Source organism: Protopterus annectens, chromosome 6.part0, assembly GCF_019279795.1.
Source record: "Protopterus annectens isolate FY-2018-M chromosome 6.part0, PAN1.0, whole genome shotgun sequence".
Classification (NCBI taxonomy): Eukaryota; Metazoa; Chordata; order Ceratodontiformes; family Protopteridae; genus Protopterus; species Protopterus annectens.
The window spans coordinates 1,297,055,424-1,297,078,927 of NC_056737.1; the positions used below are offsets into that span (position 1 = coordinate 1,297,055,424).

The 23,504-nt window shown below is 42.3% G+C and overlaps 1 protein-coding gene across 3 annotated transcripts in view; it reads left to right on the forward strand.

The window, feature by feature from the left end:
- MBD5 (methyl-CpG binding domain protein 5) overlaps positions 1-23,504 on the forward strand; it is a 1,606,355-nt gene that overhangs the window by 688,286 nt on the left and 894,565 nt on the right. For all 3 annotated transcript variants that reach the window (XM_044074864.1, XM_044074862.1, XM_044074863.1), the window contains exon 6: positions 6,209-8,344. In XM_044074864.1, coding sequence (XP_043930799.1) covers positions 6,209-8,344 — 2,136 coding nt within the window. The remainder of the gene's footprint in view (positions 1-6,208; positions 8,345-23,504) is intronic.

The window sequence follows — 23,504 nt, forward strand, 5'->3', positions numbered from 1 at the left end:
AGCCCAGCTTTCATAATAATGTGACAAAACAATGTACAATATACAGATAATAATGGTTTACATTTATGTATAGGCTTAGACAATCTGACGAACATTATATATAAACCAAACAGCAAAAAGAGACAGAGACAAATCATCCAGTAAAAACTGCAAGAAAAACACTGAAGTTAGTTTTCACTGTGTGGTACGTTAAACTCCCTGAAATAGGGACTTCCATCGCAAGAGGTTTAAGTATCATGCAGTGAAAGCTCTAGCTTGGTTGAGTTTTTCAAGCAGTGTATATACGTAGAAAGATTTAACAAACCATTTATACGTGCAGTTACATAATTGAAATAGAAAAGACAGAATAAAGTTGAAGTAAGAGAAGTAGATGTGGTGATATGTGTTTTATAGTTGCTAGCTTGGGAAAGCTAATAGAGATTTGTAAGATGAAAGAAGAGATTCTATTATATTTATAGAGGGTTTAGAGCAGTAATGGTGTGGTAAGCTGTGTCACGGTTTAGAATGAGTGATTTAATCTGGTGGATCAGATGTATGGGAGATAAAATTTGTGACATGTCCTTTAGATGGACATTTTAATTCTAACGGTTTTATTAAGTATATTTGAATTCTAGCCTGGACAGGGAGTACTTTCTGTGATCAGATAAATCAGGAAGAAGTGACTGCCATAGTTTTGGGGCCAGTACAGAGAAGTGAAGTAGTGGCTAGTAGAGTGAAGTTTGAAAGAAGGGGTTTGTAGGCTTGGACCAGATCTGGCTTTTCTTCTTTAGTTATAGGTGTGTGGCAGTAAAACGTTTAGAATAGAGGTAGGGAAATGGGTGTCAAGTTGGAGTATTTTGAAGAGCAAAGAAGGAAGAAGAAGATTTGATCTGGCCTGCATTGTAAGTCACTTAGCCTTTGAAAGAGTGAGGCAGTAGTGTTCATTCCATGTTGAATTCGCTATGAGTATTTTATTGGAGTTTGTGTGAAAAATGGTAGTGTTTTGGATAGAGGCTATTGTGGACAAGGGGAGGCCATACTCAAGTTCGTCAAGGAGGATGCCTTTTCCTATAAGCAGCCCTTGTTGGATGTGAGGGGAGCTGAGATATTGTTGGCCCAAAAGAGCAAGCTGCTGATCCTGGCTCATAGCTTTTCTACTTGTTCATGGAAGTTTAGTGATTGGTCTAGCTAGATCCCCAAATATGTAAAAGAGGTGCTGGTTTCAATAGGATTGTTGTCACAGTCAAAGAAGGATTTGGGTAATCTTTCATGAGTGCCAAATAACATGGACTTTTTGGCATTGAGCAGTAGTTTATTGGAGATTAACCAGTGCTGTAGCTGAAGACTGTCCTTTAGAAGTTGAAATTCAATTGTATGATGTGTGGAATCAGACCTATAGATCACAATATCATCTGCATAAAGAAGTAGTGGTAAGGTCTAGTTGGGGGTTGTTGAGAATAGAGCTGCTAAAATGGAGCCCCTTGGGACAGCAGAGTGAATGATGGGGCTGTTAGAAATAGTAGTTATTATTTTACCTAGCATGAGTGGTTGGATAGAAAGTCATTGAGTCATGCAGTAGCATCAGGGCTGACCCTAATGTCTTGCAGATGGAGAAGTAGAATTGGATGGGTGACTATGTCAAAGGCATAGGTTAAGTCAGTGAACATAGCTCCAGTAAGATTTCCTTCATTCATATTAAAGATCTTGTCAGTCAGGGTCCATAGAGCAGTCATTGGGCTCCTACCAGCCCAGAATCCATGTTGTTTGATGGACAGTAGGTGGTATTTTTTGCAAGTAGGTTGGTTACATGTGATTTGTTTTCAAGAATTTACTAGGGATGGATAAGATAGAGATGAGGTATAAGTCACTGCAAAAAAGATGGCTTAGTTTCTTTTGGTATTGGTCTGACAAAAGATTATTTCCAAATATTTGGCATAGTATTAGTGGTGAAGCAAAGATTGTAAATGTGCTTAAGAGGGATGGTGATAAAATTTCTGCAGTGGTGTAATAATGGGGCAGACATTGTCAGGTGCAGATGGTGAGTCCATACATGTAGGTTCATAGGTAGGTACTAGGCTATTGGCCCTAGGGCCTATATAAGGCTAGCCAAAAATGTACCCTGGCTTTGGCCGCCCAAGAAAATTATTTTCCTGTGCCCCTGTCGAGCAGAGCCACAGAAGTGATCCCTGGGGTGAATTTCCTATTTCCCATCCAATCATCAAGATTTTTCTATGATTTAGTTGTTCCTGCAGGATACAATTGCATCTGGCAGCTGTTTACATGATAGTATTGTGTGATTGTGTACATTTCTGCATATTCAGTGGAGTTAACTGAGTTTTGTAGGACTTTGAAGCTTGCCAGTGTATCATTTCATAGAAGGTAGTTTATCTTAAAGAAGTTTCTAAATGTACCTTGGGTGGAGGCAATCTTTGGTTTCAGTTCTATTTAGAAAACGAATGCTTTATGGAAGATATGCAAGGGATGTTCCCATGTTAGTAAGAACAGTATCCAAAATAATGTTCTCCCTAGTGGATACTCTTAAGTGTTCTATAGCATTTGGATTGACAAAGTCTAGGAACGTCTTTGCTTGTGCACTAGTGGTTATATAGGTTTCCCAGTCTATAGTTGGATAGTTTAGATCACTAGGAAAATGGTATTGGGTTTAGTACTGAGTTATTCTAGTTCCTGTACATAGGTATTGTGGCTTTCTTTTGTCTTAGAAGGGAGTTCTATAGCTAGTTAATATATGGCATAGGACCTTTCTGATGGTTATTTGGACATAAATAATCTCTATTGCATCATGCTGTTTTACCAGTCTTGATGTGAGTCTCTTCTGGATGAAGATTGAGATACCCTCCACCTTTTTTCCTGTCTTGCACAGTAGCTGGTATACACACGTCGAAAGAGTTATAGCTGTCCACATCTGGAGTGCACTCCACTGTTTTAAACCATGTCTCAGTCATTACTCAGATGTCAGTGTCTTCCAAGGTGAGAAGGGCTTGTAGGGAATGGAGTGTCTTTTTCAGTCTTCTAGCATTGAACAGTAACATCTTTGTATTTTCCTTTGCTTGTTTCATTACATTGGTAGGTTTATCAGGTTGGCATAGGCTAAGAAAAGCACTATGGAGGTGGACAATGTCTTTGCCAGTGATCAAAACCGTAGAAGGGACAGATGCAGATCCTCTCTGGCAAAACAGCATGGTCTGTTGATCATATCCTCCAAGGCTGACAAATATTGGATATCCTTTGAATGACACCGAAAACTAAGCTAATTATTGAAGTCTAATTTTTGCTGATATCACTGCATCATCCTTGGAGAAGGTAGAATGCTGCTCAATACTAGGCTTGTACCTCTCTTGGACACACAGTCCAAGAGCTCCATCAGGTCTCTCTTCATATAGTGCAGGGAGGTACACCTCAAGTCATTGACACCAGCATGAAATATGAACAAGTTGTATGCTACTTGTGGTTGAAGGACTTGAGTGCATGTGTGACCGCGGAGGATCCTGGCACCAGGCAAGCAATTAACCGTCATGCTTCACTCACCCAGCCTGAAAAGAAGCACATCTGTATGTCTTACAGTGGAGTCACCTATAACAAGAATGCTTGCTTAGATCAATGCATGACTTGCAGGCTTAGCATCTGTGACTTTGGGACTTCTTGTTCTATGTGAGGAAGTAGGCTTAATATGCTGAAGGTGTTTTGTCCCTGTGTTGTGTTTTGGTGGTCTTTCAGGTTTCGTCAAGTTAATGTTTAGAACCTCTGCATAAGATGGATTATGTGTATTGTGATTGCCTTGGAGAAGTGTGATGTGTGGTGTACTGCTGACAGTTTTGGTGTCTTGAGTTTGCTGCCTGTGAGATTTTTGCCTCAAAGGATATATATGTATATCTTTCACATATTGTGTTATGCTGTTTGAGTAACAGATGACCATAAGACAGCACCAAACAATTCTTACACCATCTCAAGCTACTCATTCCAGTTAGACTGGCCAGAGAAGATGTGGAGAAGTGCTGGTCCATGTTACCGACAGGAATAACTGTTGGGGGCAGGGAGTAACTGTTTTAGAATAATGTTTGAGAGGGCTTGCTTTTGAGTAAGTATATTTCAATACAAAACAACTAGCTTGGAAACCTTCATAAAGGATGTCTAGATACTTAGATGTAGGGGTGTCATTATCCCCATTTACTCAGCCCTCATTAGGCCAGTCATTGAGTATAATGCCCCATCTGGAATGCATCTGTCCAGACACATGCAAAAACTGGACTGCCCACAGAGATACCATACTAAAAGGATATGTCCTACATGGACCACCTCAAAACCCTGTCACTATAGTCTGTATCCTACAGACTGCTAAGAGGTGACCTGTGTTTGGCATACAAGGCATCTTCCAACATATTACTGATGGATTTACTGCACATCAGCAAATCAAATGGCATCAGAAATACTTGGTCTCTGGGTCTAAACCTCTTCTGCTACATCAATAGAACAGTTTGGAGAGACAGGTATATCTTGCTGAGGACACTGTTGCTGTGGAACTGACTCCCCATCCACATAAAACAAAAAGTTTATCATTGTCCATATTTAAGTGCATCGTAGATCTGTGGATGAGAAGCAGAAATTTTACCCCAGGACTGCCCCCTGTACTATTTATGGAAAGAGGTAGCTCCTAAATACTTTATCCCATGCATGGGTCCCTTCACATTTTCATTGGTATGATCCCAGTTATTCTCATTGGGGGTGATATATAATTATCAACCATGGGAATAGGTAAGGCCAATTTATAATCAAATGGGATGGGTTATTTTGAGCACAAAAAGGCAAATTGGCTAGGCTTAAAATGGTCCGCATGTGCAGCTTAGCTTAGTACTTACCTATGAACTTAGATTATGTCTATCTGACGTGTAGTGGGAGTGACTGTAAAATTGGTTGTAATTCATGCTTTGTCAGCTTGATATTTCATTTGATACAGTGAGTTATTTCTACTGATTAAAGCTGAATTGTCCAATTTGGGTAGTCTGTTCATAGGCAGCAAATAAGTGGTGGTAGCGCAAGCAAAGTATCAAATGTGAAAGGAAGAAAAATCTGTTTTGTTAATGAGGTTATTAAGTAAAATGCAGGTGATGCTAGACGCAGGGAAGGTTAGAAATGGAAACATGGAATTAATCAATGAAAATATTGAAAATAAAGTCTGCTTATATAAAATGGTTTGATTTTTTTTTTTAATTGATATGTATTGTCAGGGATTGATGAGTCATGATTGGGAAGTGCATACTGAACAAAGAACATGTACTGGAGAAGATTGATATCATTGTTTATGCCAAGATTGTGTGGATATCAGAATGATGATTCACTAGTCACTGTTCAGTTTTGCTAGTATTTTATAATACAGTAAGTGCATTTTTGTATTACTTGTATTATTTGTAAATGTTATTGATACAGAGATGTAGTAAAATGCAAGTGTTAAAAGAAAATGGAGTCAGCCTTTGTTCGTGACCTTAAAATTTACTTGAAGCTGTCTAAGTTTGTCATGTGTTTTGGTTCACTCCCCAGGTAGAATACAGAAGTAAGGGATGGCATCCAGTATATATTGTTGGAGTTTCACTTCCAACTGAGCAGGCTATGATGATGTGGCGGTATGCTTTTTTCATGACTGCCTCTTGTCTTCAGAAGGTTTACCTCCATGCCCCCCCCCCCAAAAAAAAAAACTCCCACAAAATAAATGGCAGGATGTGCAGTGGCTTGATGCATATTTTGTGTGATCCCCTTGCACATCTGTCTGTTCTGTTACTTAGCCAGCCAGGCATGGTGGCTTCCAGTTTCCTCCAGGAGGCAGTCACCTAGCTAGTGCTCTCTCGTAACCCCACCAGCAGTGTAAAGCTAGCCAGTGGCACTCAGTCTTCCCTTCCATGGCAGAACCCTCCAACAGTAAAAGCATGCATTCAGAATTAACATATGGTCTTTATGGACATTGTCACTGCAGAAGCAGCAAGATAGCTTAAAGAATTTGTATCTTTGATTATAAGAGCTGATTTAGGGTGTTGAGAATTAGGAATCTGAAAGGAGTGCAGTTTGCTGCTTTGAAAAATCAATGTTAAAACTCTTATAAACTCTGCCAAATGTTTTTATGGCACAAACACTACTGTATTTGTTTTGTACCCCTTACTGGTAAAAGGCTAAATTACTCATAGAAAATTGTAATATATTGTTTCTGTTTTGTTTATTGTAGATGCAACACCAGTGGCCCCTGCACAGTCAGCAACGCCAAGATCAATAAGGAACAAGTCACATGAAGGAATGGTAAACTCTTCAGTACCAGAGTGCAAGATCCCGTTTAAGTTGATGATGGGAAGCCCAAATAATGTGAATAGGCTGTATCTACAAGACCTGGCAGGAAACCAACAGCAAGAACTTCATTCTAGCTATTCCAGACCGAGACTGGGAAGCAGTGAACTTGGACAGAAGTCTCCATTTCGTGGGAGCCATGGTGGCATGCCCAGTCCAGCTTCTTCAGGATCGCAAATTTATGGAGATGGGTCAATTTCTCCAAGGACTGACCCTCTAGGAAGCCCTGATGTATTTCCACGGAACAACCCTGGATTTCATGGTGCACCTGGCTCTAGTCCTGTTCACTTAAACAGGACACCGCTTTCTCCCCCTGGTGTGTTACTACATAATTCCCCAGCACATTCATCTTGTGCAGTAGCTGGGAGGACTAACATACCTCTGTCACCTACCATGACTACGAAAAGCCCAGTTATGAAAAAACCTGTATGTAATTTTTCATCTAGTATAGACATGCCACGAACAATGTTCCACCATAAACCTCCTCAAGGCCTCCCTCTCCTTCCTCCTCCACCTTCTTGTGCCCTACAGAAAAAGCCATTGTCTTCAGAGAAGGATCCTCTTGGTATTCTTGACCCCATCCCTAGCAAACCTGTTATCCAAAATCCTGTAATTATGAATCCATCCAATTTCCAGTTAAATGTCCATACTCAGGTACCAGTTATGAATGTAAACATGCCTCCTGCTGTTGTCCCTTTGCCAAGCAACCTCCCTTTGCCAACTGTTAAACCTGGCCCTCTCAACCATGGGACTCATGTAACAAGAATATCTCATTCCTCATCAACATCCTTATCTCCTTCTCCGGTAACGTCTCCTGTGCACATGATTGGGTCTGGGATTGGAAGAATTGAAGTATCCCCGCAAAGATCACGATCATCGTCTACTTCATCAGATCATGGGAACTTTATGATGCCACCATCGGGACCACAGGCAGCTTGTGGAGGTGTAAAGGTTCCACCTAGATCACCAAGATCAGCCATGGGATCTCCAAGACCATCAGTGCCATCAAGTCCTGCATCCAAACTAGATGGACATCATCAGTATAAAGATATTCCTAACCCATTATTAGTTGGAATTAGCAATGCTTTAAATAGTTCAAGTAACCAGCTTTTTCCTTCTGTTTCTGTTGGAAATGTCCCTCAAAAGAGTCAGCCTGGCTTGCTGGGAATGCCATTAAATCAGATTTTGAATCAACATAACGCTGCCTCTTTTCCAGCAAGTAGTTTACTGTCAGCAGCAGCCAAAGCACAGCTAGCAAATCAAAATAAACTTGCTGGTAACAGTGGCAGCAGTAGTTCTGGAGCTGTTGTAAGCAGTGGCAACAATGAAGGACATAGCACTTTAAATATGTTTCCACCTGCTGCCAACATGCTTCTCTCGGCAGAAAGGAATGCATGTGAGGGACAGAGTGGCCGAGCAGCACTGCGGGACAAATTAATGGCACAGCAAAAAGACCCTTTAAGAAAACGGAAGCCGCAAACAACAGCAGTGTTAAGTATGCTTCATCAGTCTCAGATATGCAGTTCAGGAGGCCCCAAGTCTGGACCAGATCTTCTTCGAAAAGGTCAAAATTCACTTCCCACAAACTCAATGTCACAGTTACTTCAGTCCATGAGTTGTCAAAATTCTCAGATGAACAGCAATAGCAGTGTTGGTTGTGGGAATTCAAATATTTTACCTTGTTCCTCCAGTCAGCTTCATTTTTCAGATGCAAATCTGAGTTTGGACTGCTGTCAGACTCCATCAGCACACAATTTATCTTCAAGAGGAGAAGTCTTATCCTGCCAAAATAAAAATAATAACTTGGTCCGATGCAGCAGCTCAGGGTCAAATAACCCATTTACAGGTGTAGTAAATCAAATACATGCTTCTGGGAACTGTGGCATGCTCGGTCAGTCTGGATTGCCTGTGGATACTTCATTACATCATAGTCAGCCTCACCACAGACTCCAAGCATCTTCTGCTGTAGGGATACCAAACAGTAACATTAATGCTTGTAGTATGTCCAGTTGTGAAGCAGGTAGGGATTATTTTTTTTTTACATTGTTATACTTGAATAATTACAATTCTGTTAATTAGCCACACTTTATAAATGCCATAGTTTTGTAGCAATTGTGTAATTGTTTGATTTGAAGAGTTTCATTTTATGTAGCTTCTTTATTTAAGTTGAGTAATGTACGTGGTCTCATTTTTGGTGATTGCATGTTCACCCTGAGCTTGTGTATTAAGATGTGATTTTAAAATGATAGAATTAAGTCTCTGGTCCATAATACAACCTCCGGTGTTCTTAAGATTAGTTTATTCATCTTCAGATGTTTTAATGCAGGTTCATATGTTGTTCATGCGTGAATTAAGTAGTCTTTTATTTAGTTTGCATTGTTCAATATTTTGAGTTTGCCTATTTTTTAAGCAAATTCATTTTTTTCTTCTCTTATTTTAACATTATCTCCCCCTCTTTTCCCCTATTGACCTCATCTCGTGTGTGTGTGTGTGTGGGGGGGGATCACCTGTTACCCAGTTGCTTTTTTTAGTTTATTCTTGGGCAAATGCTGAGTAACATCGACCCAAAGATTATCTCATTGCAAGACTGTTTTGTGTATTCCATACCAACTGATTTTTTAACTTGTTGCCACCAAGTGTTTGCACGTTTTCATGAGTTGTGTGCTGTGCATGTCTGTCTTTTTGCACCAGTTTCTCACTGTTCCCTGCCTTCTGTGTGCTTTCTCCAGCGAGTCTGAAGGCAATACGAAAACATAACCACCACTGAGAGAGAGAGAAAATTTGTTTTAAAGTTGTTACAAGGCTGTGTGGTTTCGGCACTGTGCAAAATGGTTGAATTTATCGAAGTTAAGCTACTTAACCCCAACTGGCATGTTTATTAATTTTTGTCTTTAAGCCCCTCCTTCTAGAGGGGAGGTAAAGAAACAAATTAAAAACTTAACCTCATAGCAAGACGTTGTCCCGTACGATTCTCAGTTGGAGCGTCTTCTGTGTGGAGGCATACGTGAATGGGGCGTGCCTTCGTTGAAGGTTGTGCGTCAGGGCTGGTAACCCGGTACATAAAAATCCACTACCAATCATTAGCAGACCGGAGTTCTGCTGTGGCAACCCCTAACCGGGAAAAGCCGAAAGACACAAAGTCCAGGAAGAATGTTTGTTTCTGAGGTTTGTATTTTCTCCCGGTCTTTTGGGTTTTTAATACCAAGACGGGAATGGACCCCATTCCTAAGTCAAAGTATGATTAAAGTTCATGAAATTTGTATTGTTTCACTCTTTGATGTTAGCCAAAAGTGCTCTTCGCAGCACCCGCAATGTGCCCAGTAATGACTCCTTCTGCAATTCGTACGGTGTTACATGAATAATTACGCTTGTAAATTCTTTTTTTAAGACAAGTTGCTCCTACTACTATTGGAAATGTCTGGAGTATCTTTCTTCCACATGGCTCTCGTTTCTGCCTGCAGATCGAGGTATTTTATGACTTTGTGTCTTTCTGTACGCAAGACACTGTAGTCACTAGGTGTGGTGATTTCAATGATGATAATGTCTTCTTTTCTAGGACCACTATATCCGGTTTTCTAGCATCTATCTTTTGGACTGTTGGTATTGGGTGATCCCAACTGATGTAAACTTCATCATTTTCTGATTCTCTGTGGTTCATGTTTCCAGTGTTTTTCAGCCACTTCAATATCATAATGTTTGCACAATCTTGCCACATTATTATGCCTTTCAGTGTACAGTCCCTCTGCCATTAGAGAGTCGCAACCAGCAGTAAGGTGTGTAACTGTTTCCAATTCGGTTCCACAAAACCTACATACGTCTGTTTCTCCCACATGTTCAATGGACTTAGTAAACCAGCGTGTACGTAGCCCACTATCTTGGGCTGCCAATATTAACCTTTCATTTCTTGATGTAAATTTACCTCTCCATAACCATTCCTGCGTTAGTTCTTGATCAACATGAGGCTCTTCCAGAAGTTTTCTATACTTGCAACTATATTTATGTTTTTTCCACATTTCTTGCCTTCTCATCTGGTCCTTCACCTTATATTCTTTCTTTTGTTTTTTAGCACATTCAGTTGCTGCCTGGTTTTTATCCACTTCTGGTTTGATTTCCATTCCTGCTTGATGTCGATATGCTTCTGCTAAATTAAGCAGAGATGTCATCTTAGATTTAAACTCCTCGTGTTTCAAAACTTTCACCACATTTGGATCTTGTGAGGTCAGTAGATATGTGTGGAGTCCCACGATTGCAGATCTGTACATGTAATCAGTTTCAAGGAGGCCCATCCCTCCTTCAGAACGGGGAATATATAGTCTTGGTATACACTGATTTTTATAAATCATTTGGTGAGCATGAAGCATAATTCTAGTTTTAATATCCAATCTATTCAACACTTTTTGGGGCCAGTTAATCACTCCAAAAATATAAGTTAGGACAGTAAGAGCAAATTAATTTATAGCTTGGATCTTGTTCCTAGGTGTCAGTGCTGTTTTCAGGATTAATTTAAGTCTTCTAAAGTACTCCTTACTAAGCTTTATTCACATTTGTTCATGTTTTATTGCTGATCCTTCATCAGTTCCCAAGTATTTATACACCCCTCTTGCTCAAGTTCTTTTATATCACATTCTTGTCCCAAACTGATGTTTTCCTGGTGCTGCGGTTTTCCTTTTTTAAAGGTTGCTTTTGCACATTTATCAAGACCAAATGACATTCCAATATCATCTGAAAAAGTTTTGACAACCTGCTGCTGTGCTTTCAGTTCCTCATCTGATGAGCTAATACAGTTTTAAATCATCGACAAAGAGAAGATGAGAAGTCATTAGACTTTGTTGTTTTCTAGAAGCCAAATTATAGCCATGACCTAAGCTGTTAAGTAAACATCTTAATGGATTAATGGCAAGGCAAAATAGCAACAGTGACAGGGAGTCACCCTGGAATATCCCCCATTGGATTTTTATCCCTGGGATAATAATCTGTCCTTTATCGTGGCTTAATTGCAAAGTGGTCTGCCACTGTTTCATGGTTACTGTAATGTAATCAATCAGTACAGGATGTACCTTGTACATTTTTAAGCACTCTCTTATCCATGAATGTGGGATACTATCAAATGCTTTTTTATAGTCAATCCATGCCATACTTAGATTCTTCCCTTTCTTACAGTTCTCCACTATAACTTTATTTAACAACAAATGATCCTTTGTTCCATATGACTTTCTTTTATTGTCCTTTTGTTCTACTGCCATAATTGAGATGTTCTTCGTGTTTCACTGTTGCAGTCATTACATTTGGGTAATCTGCTGGCAGGTTTCCCTCACTCGGCCTGAATTCCAAAGTCTTGGGTCCTGCGTTGGTTGCTGTCTCTTCTTCCATGACGTCAGGTCATCAGGGGTATAAAACAGGCAGCCGACACCATTTTTTTTAGTCTTTCTTTCCGCACGGTGCCCGAAGCAGAAGCAATTCGCAAGTGCCGGTCGGCCGACTCCTGAAATTTTAGAATTCGAGTTTCAGAACCGAAGTCTTCACTTAAAGATAAGTACCCTGTTGGGGAAACTTTTTCTTGCTCCATACCGATGTCAGTAAAAGTTAATAATTGCATTACTTGTGGGAAGCAAATACCTCATAAGGATTTCCATTTGTACTGTATTCCTTGCCTAGGCCCAGATCATAATGTGCCTTGCTGTTGGTTTTGTGCTAGATTTAACCAACGCACTATTAAACGTCTGTATATCTTTGCTTCAAAATATTTTGGAAACAGATTTAACTACCCTGAAATGTTGTCAGACAGCAATCTAACTACCGGAGTTCACAAAAAACGCAAAGAAAAGGACAGAGACAGGCCGTCGAGATCCAAAACCGACGAAGCTTCCCCTAAGCCGTTCGCCAGTACTCAGTGAGGCGCTTTCGCAGACCCTGATACCCGCTACTTTCGAGCCGCAGGCCTCTACCAAGACCCATGTGGAGTCCGGCATGTCACGAGATTCTCAAAGTATTCTACTCACGGATGTCTCTCCCTCGGATGGGTCTGGAGCTGCTGAGCAGGCACCGGCTTCTGTGGGTGTATTCAGGCCTCAGCATTTCTATATAAAACCGACGCCAGCTTCAAAATCAAAGACAAAAGCAACTTCTAAAGCTTAAAAACTGACGCATGAGCCACGTGCTCAGGCCTCTATGCTCAAAAAACAGATGATCAAAATGGCTGAAGACCTAATTACCGTGATCAGGGGTTCCCAACCCCCTCCTGATAAGAGGCCTAGGCATGACACTGTTTATGAATCTTCAGATCAGGTTTCTATTTCTTCTGATTCCTCTTCTGATCAGGAATTTTCTGTACTACCCTATGAGGATTCTGATGCAGAGGAATCCAGCCCATCTGCATCTCCTCCTGAAGATTATTCCTTTGGAGAAACGTTGCATACTTTGAGGGAGCATTTTCATTGGGAGAGTCCAGATTTCTCACAATCAAAAAAGAGGCTTAGGGATTTCCTTCTTCTCCCTCAGCATAGGCCTTTAGCCATACCTCCTGTCTTAGACATTGTTGATGATGTGTTCTCGGAGTCAAGCTTGACTCCAGACTCCTTACCTCCGGCTCCTAGCAAGCCAGACAGATATTACAGGATTCCTGATTCACACAAATTTTTATTTAAAAACCCTGCTGCTGACCTTGAAACTATCTCACAGGGTCCCAAAGGTGTAAAGGCCTCAACAGCTAAAAATCCTACCCCCTCTGATAGAGATTCCAGGGCACTGGATAGATGGGGAAAGAAGGTTTATACATCTGCAACCTTGGCAATTAGGGCCTTAAACTGCCAGTTTCATATGCTTAAATATCAACAGCATGTTATGGGATTACTGAAACAGAAAATTATGTTGATTTCTGAATATGTAGAAAATAAAGAATTACAGGAATTATTGCATGCAGCAGAACAAGTTGGAAAGCATACTTTGCAATGTGGTTTTGATTCCTTAGAGGCCTCCTGCAGGGCCGCAGTTACTGGATCTGTGATTAGAAGGCATGCCTGGCTAAAAGAGCAAAATTTGCCTGATCATGTTAAAGCTAAATTGCTGGATGCACCTTTACAGCATGATACTCTGTTTGGTATTAAGGCAGAAGCGATTTTAAAGAAAATGGAAGACAAAGCTAAGTCTAAGCAAACTGTAAAAGACTTCCTACAAGTGCAGCCACCAAGATTCAGTAGACACTGGCCTAGAAAAAAATTGTCCTTTCCTGTATCTGACAGAGCTTCACAGGGCAAATCCAGGCGCCCCAAAGGCTCTAGATACCAGTCACAGGATTCTTACAGGTCAAAGCAATGGGGTGCCTCTACCTCCAAATCTGGAGGAAATAAAGGGCAACCCTACAGTAAGCAGTCTCAATGACTTCCCTCTGCCATCACCAAGCACTTATCTTTTGGCAGCTCCCTTAGGGGGAAAATTAGCTCTTTATGCTCACAATTGGCAGTTAATAATCCAGGACAAGTGGGTATTAAACATAGTATCCCAGGGATACAGATTTAATTTCCACACTCTGCCAATTCCAAATGGTTGGCCAGATCTGCCAAAAAATCAATGGGCAGAGGCACAGAAACAAGTTACGTCCCTCATGGATATGGGGGCTATTCAGCCAGTGCCAGAACTGGAAAAATGACAAGGGTTTTACTCAAGACTGTTCTTGGTACCCAGAAAAGACAAGGCCTGGTGCCCAATACTGGATTTATCAATTTTGAACACATTCTTGGACATTCCAAAATTCAAAATGCTAACTTTGCAGCAGCTTCTGCCCATGCTGGGCAAGAACGCTTGGCTAGTGACTTTAGACTTAAAAGAGGCATACCTGCATATCCCTATAAGGGAATTGTGCAGAAGATACCTCCATTTCAAGGCTGGCTTCATGCATTACCAGTTTTCTGCACCGCCCTTTGGCTTATCTACTGCGCTCAGGGTCTTTACAAAGTGCCTTGCACCAGTAATTGCATTTTGCAGACAAAGAAGTATACATATATATCCTTACTTGGACGACTGTCTCATTCAAGCAGAAAACAAGGACATTCTTCATCAGCATCTGGCGTTTGTGAAAAGGCTTCTAACATCCTAGGGTACACAGTAAACAAAAAGAAGTCAAAACTGGTACCCTCTCAAAAGATAACATTCCTGGGTGCAAGCTTGAATGCAACTGCCCAGATGGCTTTCCTCACACCAGACAAACAAAGGCAACTGACTACTTCAAACAGATGGCAACAAAAACCCAGTTATCGACAAGACAAATTCTGCAGGCTTTGGGGTTCATGGCATCCTGCATTCTACTGATTCCATATGCAAGACTGCATATGAAGAAACTACAGTGGTACCTAAAAAGTTTATGGAGTCAACATTGTCACAGTCTGGAAACCATGATTCCTCTCATTCCCTGCTTACAACAGGAGTTTCTTTGGTAGGCAGAGACATGTCACCAGAACATGGGACGGTCTTTCACTCTACCCCCTGCCAGCCAAACCTTAACTACAGACTCATCAGACTATGCATGGGGGGCCCACCTGGTGGGGAGATGCATTCAGGGCATATGGAGCCCAAAACAAATGCATCTGCATATCAACCAGAAAGAGATATTAGCTGTTCAGAATGCCCTGACAGCCTTCAAGGACTTACTTCGTCCAGGACAACTACTGATAAAGACGGACAGCACCACGGTTATGTGGTACATAAACAAGCAGGGGGGCACACACTCCTACCCCCTTTGCAGACTAGCCATGGCATTGTGGGACACAGCCTTGACTTACCAAGTACATCTTCAAGCTCAATTCCTGCCAGGAAAACAAAATACTCTGGCAGACGACCTAAGCAGAAACCTTATGGACCCTCACGAGTGGAAACTGGATCCACAAGTCTTCAGCATGATAACAAAGAAATAGGGGAGCCTGGACATAGATCTATTTGCCTCTCCTCGAAATTATCAACTGGACAAATTCTGCACAAGGACTTATCACAGACGAGCATGGAAAGTGGATGCCCTATCCTTCAGTTGGAAAAACCTATCCGTTTACGCCTTTCCTCCTCTGCCTCTTCGTCCCAAGGTCCTACTAAAGGTCAGACAAGAAAAAACAAAAATGATTCTAATTGCCCCGGACTGGCCCCGCCAACACTGGTATCCAATCCTAAGGAATATGTCTCAACTCCCAGCTTGGTACTTGCCTCAAATACCTCATTTACTGTCTCAGCAAAACAATCAGATCCTGCACAATCAGCTCCAAATACTGAACCTGGCAGCATGGCTGAGCATGTAGTTATTCAAACAGCACCTCTCAGTAAATCTTTGATGGATGTCATTTTGGAAGCCAGAAGGCCTAGTACTAGAAAATCTTATGCTGTTAAATGGAAGTGATTCTGTGCTTGGAACCAAACACAAGGAACTGACACAGCAAGGCCAAATATTCCTCAGATTTTACAATACTTGACTGAGATGCTTGACAAAGGCCTATCTTTTTCATCAATAAAAATCCATGCCTCTGCCATCTCGGCTCATTACAACACAGAGCCACCGATCTTTTCTCACCCTTTGCTAAAATAGTATCTTAGAGGGGCCAAAAAATTAAGGCCTCCCAGAAGATCACCAATTCCTGCATGGGACCTCAATTTTGTGTTAGAAAAGCTCACCCTGCCTCCATTTGAACCAGCTGCTACTGCAGATATAAAGTTTTTATCATGGAAAACAGCTTTGCTCCTGGAAATCACTTCAGCAAGAAGGGTTTCAGAGCTACAGGCCCTTATGGCTGTGGAGCCTTTTATCATATTTTACCCAGACAGGGTGTCCCTCAGAACCAATCCTTCTCTTATGCCTAAGGTGGATTCCAGTGTGGCTCTTAACCAAACTATTCACCTGCCAACTTTTTATCCAAATCTACAGAACAAGGGGGAGCGGATTCTGCATTCCTTGGACGTACACAGACAACTAAGATTCTACTTAAACAGGACCAAAGCTCAAAGAAAAACTGAGCAGCTACTGGTGGCATTTGCTGCAGGATCAGAGGAAAAGGCTATTTCAAAGCAGACTATTTCAAAGTGGATAAGCCACTGAATTCATTTCTGCTACTTGCATCATTCTAAACCGGTGCCCAAGGGCATTAGGTCTCATTCCACCAGGGCTGCATCTACATCAGCAGCTTTTCTCAGAGGGGTACCAACCAAAGACATTCTAGAAGCTGCTATTTGGAGTTCAGTTCATACTTTTACAAAGCATTATCATTTGCCTCTCTTCTCTAAGTCCAGGGCAGGCTTTGCCATTGCAATTCTGCAGGGCCTTATAGCCGCCCCTAATGCTATTTAGCTCCAGCCTCCCATCCATAGCTTTGGGATTCTACCCAAATGTAATGACTGCAACAGTGAAACACGAAGAAAGTAGTACAGTTGTGTACACTTACCATAAATGTAGATGTTCGAGTGTATTCACTGTTGCAGTCTGGGTTACCCGCCTGCCATCCCCCTTTTTTTCTGGAGCTTCTCTTTCCTTCACTATATTCCACAGCGTTTGTGGTGTATTTGCTTTTAGATGAAGGTAAAGTTTATGTTGTTGCATGTATATATAGTTTTATATATATTTATGTATATTTTTGCTCCCCATTTGGGGGGCACCTGACATCTGGGGCAAGAAAAACTAAAGAAAATGGCGTTGGCTGCCTATTTTATACACCTGACGACCTGACGTCATGGAAGAAGAGACAGCAACCAACGCAGGACCCAAGACTTTGGAATTCAGGCCGACTGAGGGCAACCTGCCAGCAGATTACCCAAATGTAATGACTGCAACAGTGAATACACTCGAACATCTACATTTATGGTAAGTGTACACAACTGTACTTTTTTCTTCTAAATGACTATAAACTGAGCATTGAAGGCGACTACATGTCCACTGATTTTGTAGATCCTCGTTTACCTAAAAAGAGAACTGGGGCTACTGTAAATAAGGCTTTCTCAAAGTGTGGTAATGTTATTTTGACGAAAGTTTACCCATGCTAGGTGTTTTCAGAAATTTGAGTACAGCTCATTTATGATTGGGAGAATGTTGAATAACATCTACAAGGGATGATCCTGTAAAACTAAAGAAAGGAGCACTGAGAACATGTAATAAACATATATGTTTGTAGATACCAGACCTGTCAGCCATGGAGTTTTAATGTAACCAGATGTTCTTCGTGTTTCACTGTTGCAGTCATCACATTCGGGTTATCAGCCTGATTAACAAAGTCTTGGGTCCTGCATCGGTTGCTGTCCCTTCTTCCATGACGTCAGGTCATCAGGGGTATAAAACATGTAGCCGACGCCATTACATCCATCTTTCTTGCCGTGCAGTGCCCGAAGCAGAAGCAGTTCGCAAGTGCCGGTCGGCCGACTCCTGACATTTTTGTTTTCGAGTTTCAGAACTGAAGTCTTCAACTAAAGCCAAGTACCCCATTGGGGAAACCTTTTCTTGCTCCTTACCAATGTCAGTAAATGTTAATAATTGCATTTCTTGTGGGAAAGCAAATACCTCACAAAGATTTTCATTCGTACTGTATTCCTTGCCTAGGCCCTGACCACAACGTACCTTGCTGTTGGTTTTGTGCTTTATTTAATCAACGCACTATCTGTCGTCGGTATATTTTCACCTCTAAATATTTCGGTTCTCAGTTTAATTATCCAGAAATGTCGTTGGTAAGCCATCTGACTACCAGAATTCCGAAAAAACGCAAAGATAAAGACAGAGACGGGCCTCTGAGGTCCAAAGCTGCCAACGCTTCTGCTAAGCCAGTCGCCAGTTCGCCGGTACTCAGTGAGGTGCTTTCGCAGTCCCTAACACCCGTTACTTCTGATTCGCAGACCTCTACTGAGACCCATTCGGAGTCCAGTATGCCATGAGATGCTTCAACTGTGGAACCTGCGGATATCTATACCTTGGATGGGTCCGGAGCCGCTGTGCAGGCACCGGCTTCTGAGGGTGTATTCAGGCCTACAGACTTGCATATTAAACTGATGCCTCCTTCTTCTTTAAGGCCTAAACCTCGAACCATGCCTAAGAAACCGTCGCCCAGGCCCGCATGCTCAGGCCTCTATGCCTAAAAATCAAATGATAAGAATGGCTGAAGATCTTGTAACTTTAATCAGGTGAAGCTAACCACCCTCTTCAAAGAGACCTAGGACTGAAATTGTTTATGAATCTTCTGACCAGGATTCTGATTTTTCTGATGATCTGGATTTACCCTTATCTACTTATGAAGATTCTGATGCAGAGGACTCTATTCCCTCTGCTTCCCCTCCAGAGGATTTTTCTTTTGGTGAAACCTTGCACACTCTAAGGGAGCATTTCCACTGGGAAAGCCAGGATTTTTCTGATTCGAAAAAGAGGCTTAGGGATTTCTTACTCCTACCTCAGCACAGGCCTTTAGCTATACCTCCTGTGCTAGACATTGTTGATGATGCTTTTTTGGAATCTAGATTGGCCCCTGATTCTTTGCCTCCTGCTCCCAGAAAACCTGACAGATATTACAGGGTTCCTGATTCTCACAAGTTCCTTTTTAAAAATCCTATTGCGGATCCAGAGACTATTTCACAGGGACCCAAGGGCATTAAGGCCTCTACTTCCAAAAACCCTACCCCTTCTGATAGAGACACCAGGACGCTCGATAGATGGGATAAGAATGTTTACACTTCTGCAACCTTGGCCATTAGGGCCTTAAAGTATCAACAACATATTATTGGATTGCTTAAAAAGAAATGGTGCTGATTCCTGACTGTGCTGAAAGTAAGGAATTACAGTATTTAATGCATTCTGCTGAACAGGTTGGAAAACATACTTTGCAATGCGGTTTGATTCTTTAGAGGCCTCTTGCAGGGCTGCTGTCACTGGGTCTGTACTCAGAAGGCATGCTTGGCTTAAGGAGCAATCTTTGCCTGATCATGTTAAAGCTAAACTGTTGGATGCTCCCTTAAATCAGGACAGCCTGTTTGGCAACAAAGCTGAAGAAGTTCTTAAAAAGATGGAAGATAAAGCTAAATCCATGCAAACTGTTAAAGACTGTTTACAAGTTCAGCTTCCAAGATTTAGTAGGCATTGGCCTTCTATGAATTGGTCCTTTCCGGCTCCTTCCAGGCCTTCTCAATCCAAACCCAGACACAGCAGAAATCCCAGGTTTCAGTCCCAGGGTACGCACAAGACTAAGCTGTTGGGGGGCTTCTGCTTCCAAATCTGGGAGTAGTAAGACTCCCCCTATGGAAAACTGTCTCAATGACTTGATTTTAAAACTTCCAAGCACTTCTCAACTCAATGCTCCTTTAGGGGGAGAGATTGGTCTGCAGGCCAGAAACTGGGAATTCATTACCCAGGACAAATGGGTTTTAAATATAGTGTCCCAAGGGGACAGATTTCACTTCCACACATTACCAACGCTAAAAGGTTGGCCAGATCTACCCCCAAATCAGTGAACAGAGGCTCAAAAGCAAATACTCTCTCTTTTAAATATAAAGGCTATTCAAACTGTACCAGAAGAGGAAAAAGGACACGGTTTCTACTCAAGACTTTTCCTGGTACCCAGAAAAGACAATTCATGGCGTCCTATTCTGGACTTGTCTACTCTAAACACCTTTTTGGTGATTCCAAAATTCAAGATGCTGACTCTTCACCAGTTGCTTCCTATGCTAGGAAAAGATACTTGGATGGTAACATTCGATTTAAAGGAAGCATACCTGCACATCCCAATCAGGGAATCTTGCAGAAGATACGTACACTTCAAAGCAGGCTACAATCACTACCAGTTCTCTGCACTGCCCTTTGGCTTATCTACTGTGCCCAGGGTATTCACAAAGTGCCTAGGCCTAGTCATCGCATTTTGCAGGCAAAGAAATATTCAAATATACCCACACCTGGATGATTGCTTAATTCAGGCAGAAAGCCAGGACAGACTTTTGAATCATCTGACTTTTGTACAAAGGGTGCTAACTTGTCTGGGGTACACCATAAACGAAAATAAATCACACCTGGTACCCTGTCAACAAATCATATTCCTGAGAGCAAGCTGGAATACAACTTCCCAGATGGCTTTCCTCACGCCAGAGAAACACATTCATTTGACAGCCTACGTCAAACAAGTGGCCACAAAACCCTACTATCTGCAAGGCAAATACTATAAGCCTTGGGGTTCATGGCCTCCTGCATTCTTCTGATTCCATATGCAAGACTGCATATGAGGAAACTACAATGCTATCTAAAAAGCCTATGGTGTCAACATTCCCAGGATCTAGAAGCAATGATTCCTATCATACCTTGCCTATGCCTAGAGTTTTTCGTAGGCAGAGGCCTGCCACCAAAACAAGGGACTACCATTCACACCACACCCTGCCGCCCAAATCCTAACAACAGACGCATCAGATTATGCATGGGGGGGCTCACCTGGCAGGGAAGTGCATTCAGGGCAAATGGAACCCAAGTCAAATGCACCTGCATATCGTTCAAAAAGAAATGCTAGCTGTACAGCATGCTCTGACAGCCTTCAAGCACCACATTCTTCCAGGACAATTAATGGTAAAGATGGACAACACCACTGTTATGTGGTACATAAACAAGCAGGGGGTACACATTCTTACCCCCTATGCAGACTAGCCATGGCATTGTGGAACACAGCCCTGAGCTACCAAGTGCATCTACAAGCTCAGTTCCTGCCAAGAAAACTAAATACACTGTCAGACGAACTAAGCGGAAACCTCATGGACCCACACGAGCGGAAGCTGGAACCAAGGATGTTCATCGTGTTACCCTGCTGCAGTCATCACACTTGGGTTATCCTGCAGTCAGGCGGTCCCGCAGTCGGCCCGAATTCCAAAGTCTTGGTCCAGCATCGGTTGCTTTTGCTTCTTCCCTGACGTCAGTGCGCCAGGGGTATATAAGAGGCATCCAACGCCATTTTCTTCAGTCTTTCTTGCCACGCGGTGCCCGAAAGCAGAAGCAGTTCGCAAGTGCCAGTCGGCCGACACCTGAGATTTTCGAATCGAGTTTCAGTCCGAAGTCTTCAAAGCTAAGTACCCCATTGGGGAACCTTTTCTTGCCTCAGTCCGATGTCAGAAAAAGTTAATAATTGCATTTCTTGTGGGAAGCAAATACCACATAAGGACTTTCATTCTTATTGTATACCTTGCCTAGGCCCAGACCACAACGTCACTGGTTGTCGGTTTTGTGCTAGGTTCAATAAGCGAACTATAAAGCGACGCTTTGATTTCGCACGACACTACTTCGGTAGGAAATTTAATTACACTATGCCATTGGAGCAACCGACTACCGGTGTGCATAAAAAATGCAAAGATAAAGACAGGCAGCCTAGATCCAAGCCAGACTCCGAGGCCTCATCTGGGCCGGTCGCCGGTCCTCCGGTTTTCAGTGAGGTGCCTACGCAGCCCCTGGCTACCGCAGAATCGGAACCCCAGACCGCTTCGGATTCTCTAGCAGAGAGTCCTAGGCTGACGCAGCCTTTTTCTTTAGGCCCTACCAACAACATTGCAGAAGGAGAAGCCGGTGCTGTCTTCAGACCGACTACTCTCACCATAAAATATTATGCTAAGCTTAAGACTCCTCTAAAACCAAAAAAGACTGCACTTCAGTCTCCAGTTCAAGGCCCCATGCCTAAGAAACAGATGCTTAAAATGGCTGAAGATTTGATTTCTTTAATCAGGGGTTCCCAACCCCCCCCCCCCCGGACAAAAGGCCTAGACAAGAGGAGGATTATGCCTCCTCTGATCAAGTGTCTATTTCCTCAGGCTCCTCTGAGGAACAGGATTACTCCTTTCACCCTTATGAATATTCTGATGATGAAGATTCCATTCCCTCAGCTTCTCCCCCTGAAGACTATTCCTTTGGGGAAACCTTACATACCATGAGGGAACATTTCCACTGGGAAGGTCAGGACAACTCCGACTCAAAGAAAAGGCTCCGAGAGTTTCTTTTACTCCCCCAGCACAGACCACTTGCTATCCCCCCAGTTTTAGACATTGTGGATGATGTTTATTTAGAATCTAGTCTAAATCCAGATTCTCTGCATCCTGCTCCAGCCAAACCAGATAGATACTATAGAGTGCCTGACTCACACAAATTCCTTTTCAAAAGCCCTGTTGCTGATCCAGAGACAATCTCCCAGGGTCCCAAAGGGGCTAAGGCTTCTATGGCCAAAAATCCTGTACCCTCTGAAAGGGACTCCAGAGCACTGGATAGGTGGGGGAAGAAGGTTTACACCTCAGCTACTCTGGCTATGAGAGCACTAAATTGTCAATTTCACATGCTTAAATACCAGCAATTCCTAATGTCTCAAATAAAATAAAAGATGAGCATGCACCCTCAACAGTCTGAATTCAAGGAAATGCAGGATCTGTTGCATGCAGCTGAACAGGTGGGCAAACATACTTTACGATGTGGATTTGATTCCTTGGAAGCTTCCTGTAGAGCAGCTGTTACTGGGTCTGTTATACATAGGTATGCTTGGTTAAAGGAACAAACTCTGCCTGATCATGTTAAAGCAAAGTTACTAGATGCACCCTTACAGCAGGATGTCTTATTTGGGGTTAAAGCAGAAGAGGTTTTAAAGAAAATGGAGGATAAGGCAAAATCTATGCAGACGGTCAAAGCTTTCTTACAGATACAGCCCCCACGCTTCAGCAGAAATTGGCCAACAAAAAATTGTTCCTTTCCAGCTTCTGACAGACCGCAGGGGGGTAAATACAGGCGCCCAAGGGGCAGAGGACAAGCACAAATCCCTTACAAACCTTGCCAGTGGGGCACTGCAACACAGAAGGGAGGAGAAGACAGGTCCCAAACTACTAGAAGGCAAACACAATGACTTAAACCTCAAACTGCCAAGCAAATCTCTCTTGGCAGCTCCCTTGGGAGGAAAATTAGCACTTTTTGCAGACAACTGGCACATCGTCACAAAGGACAAATGGGTCCTAGACATTATCTCACAAGGATACAGATTCCATTTCCACACCTTGCCAAGGATAAAAGGCATGCCAAACCTGCCACAAAATCAATGGGCAGAAGCACAAAAACAAATTACAGCTGTCACGGACATGAGAGCCATTCATCTGGTACCTACACAGGAGCAAGGCCAAGGACTTTACTCAAGGCTCTTTCTAGTCCCCAGGAAGGACAATGCTTAGAGACCCATTCTGGTCCT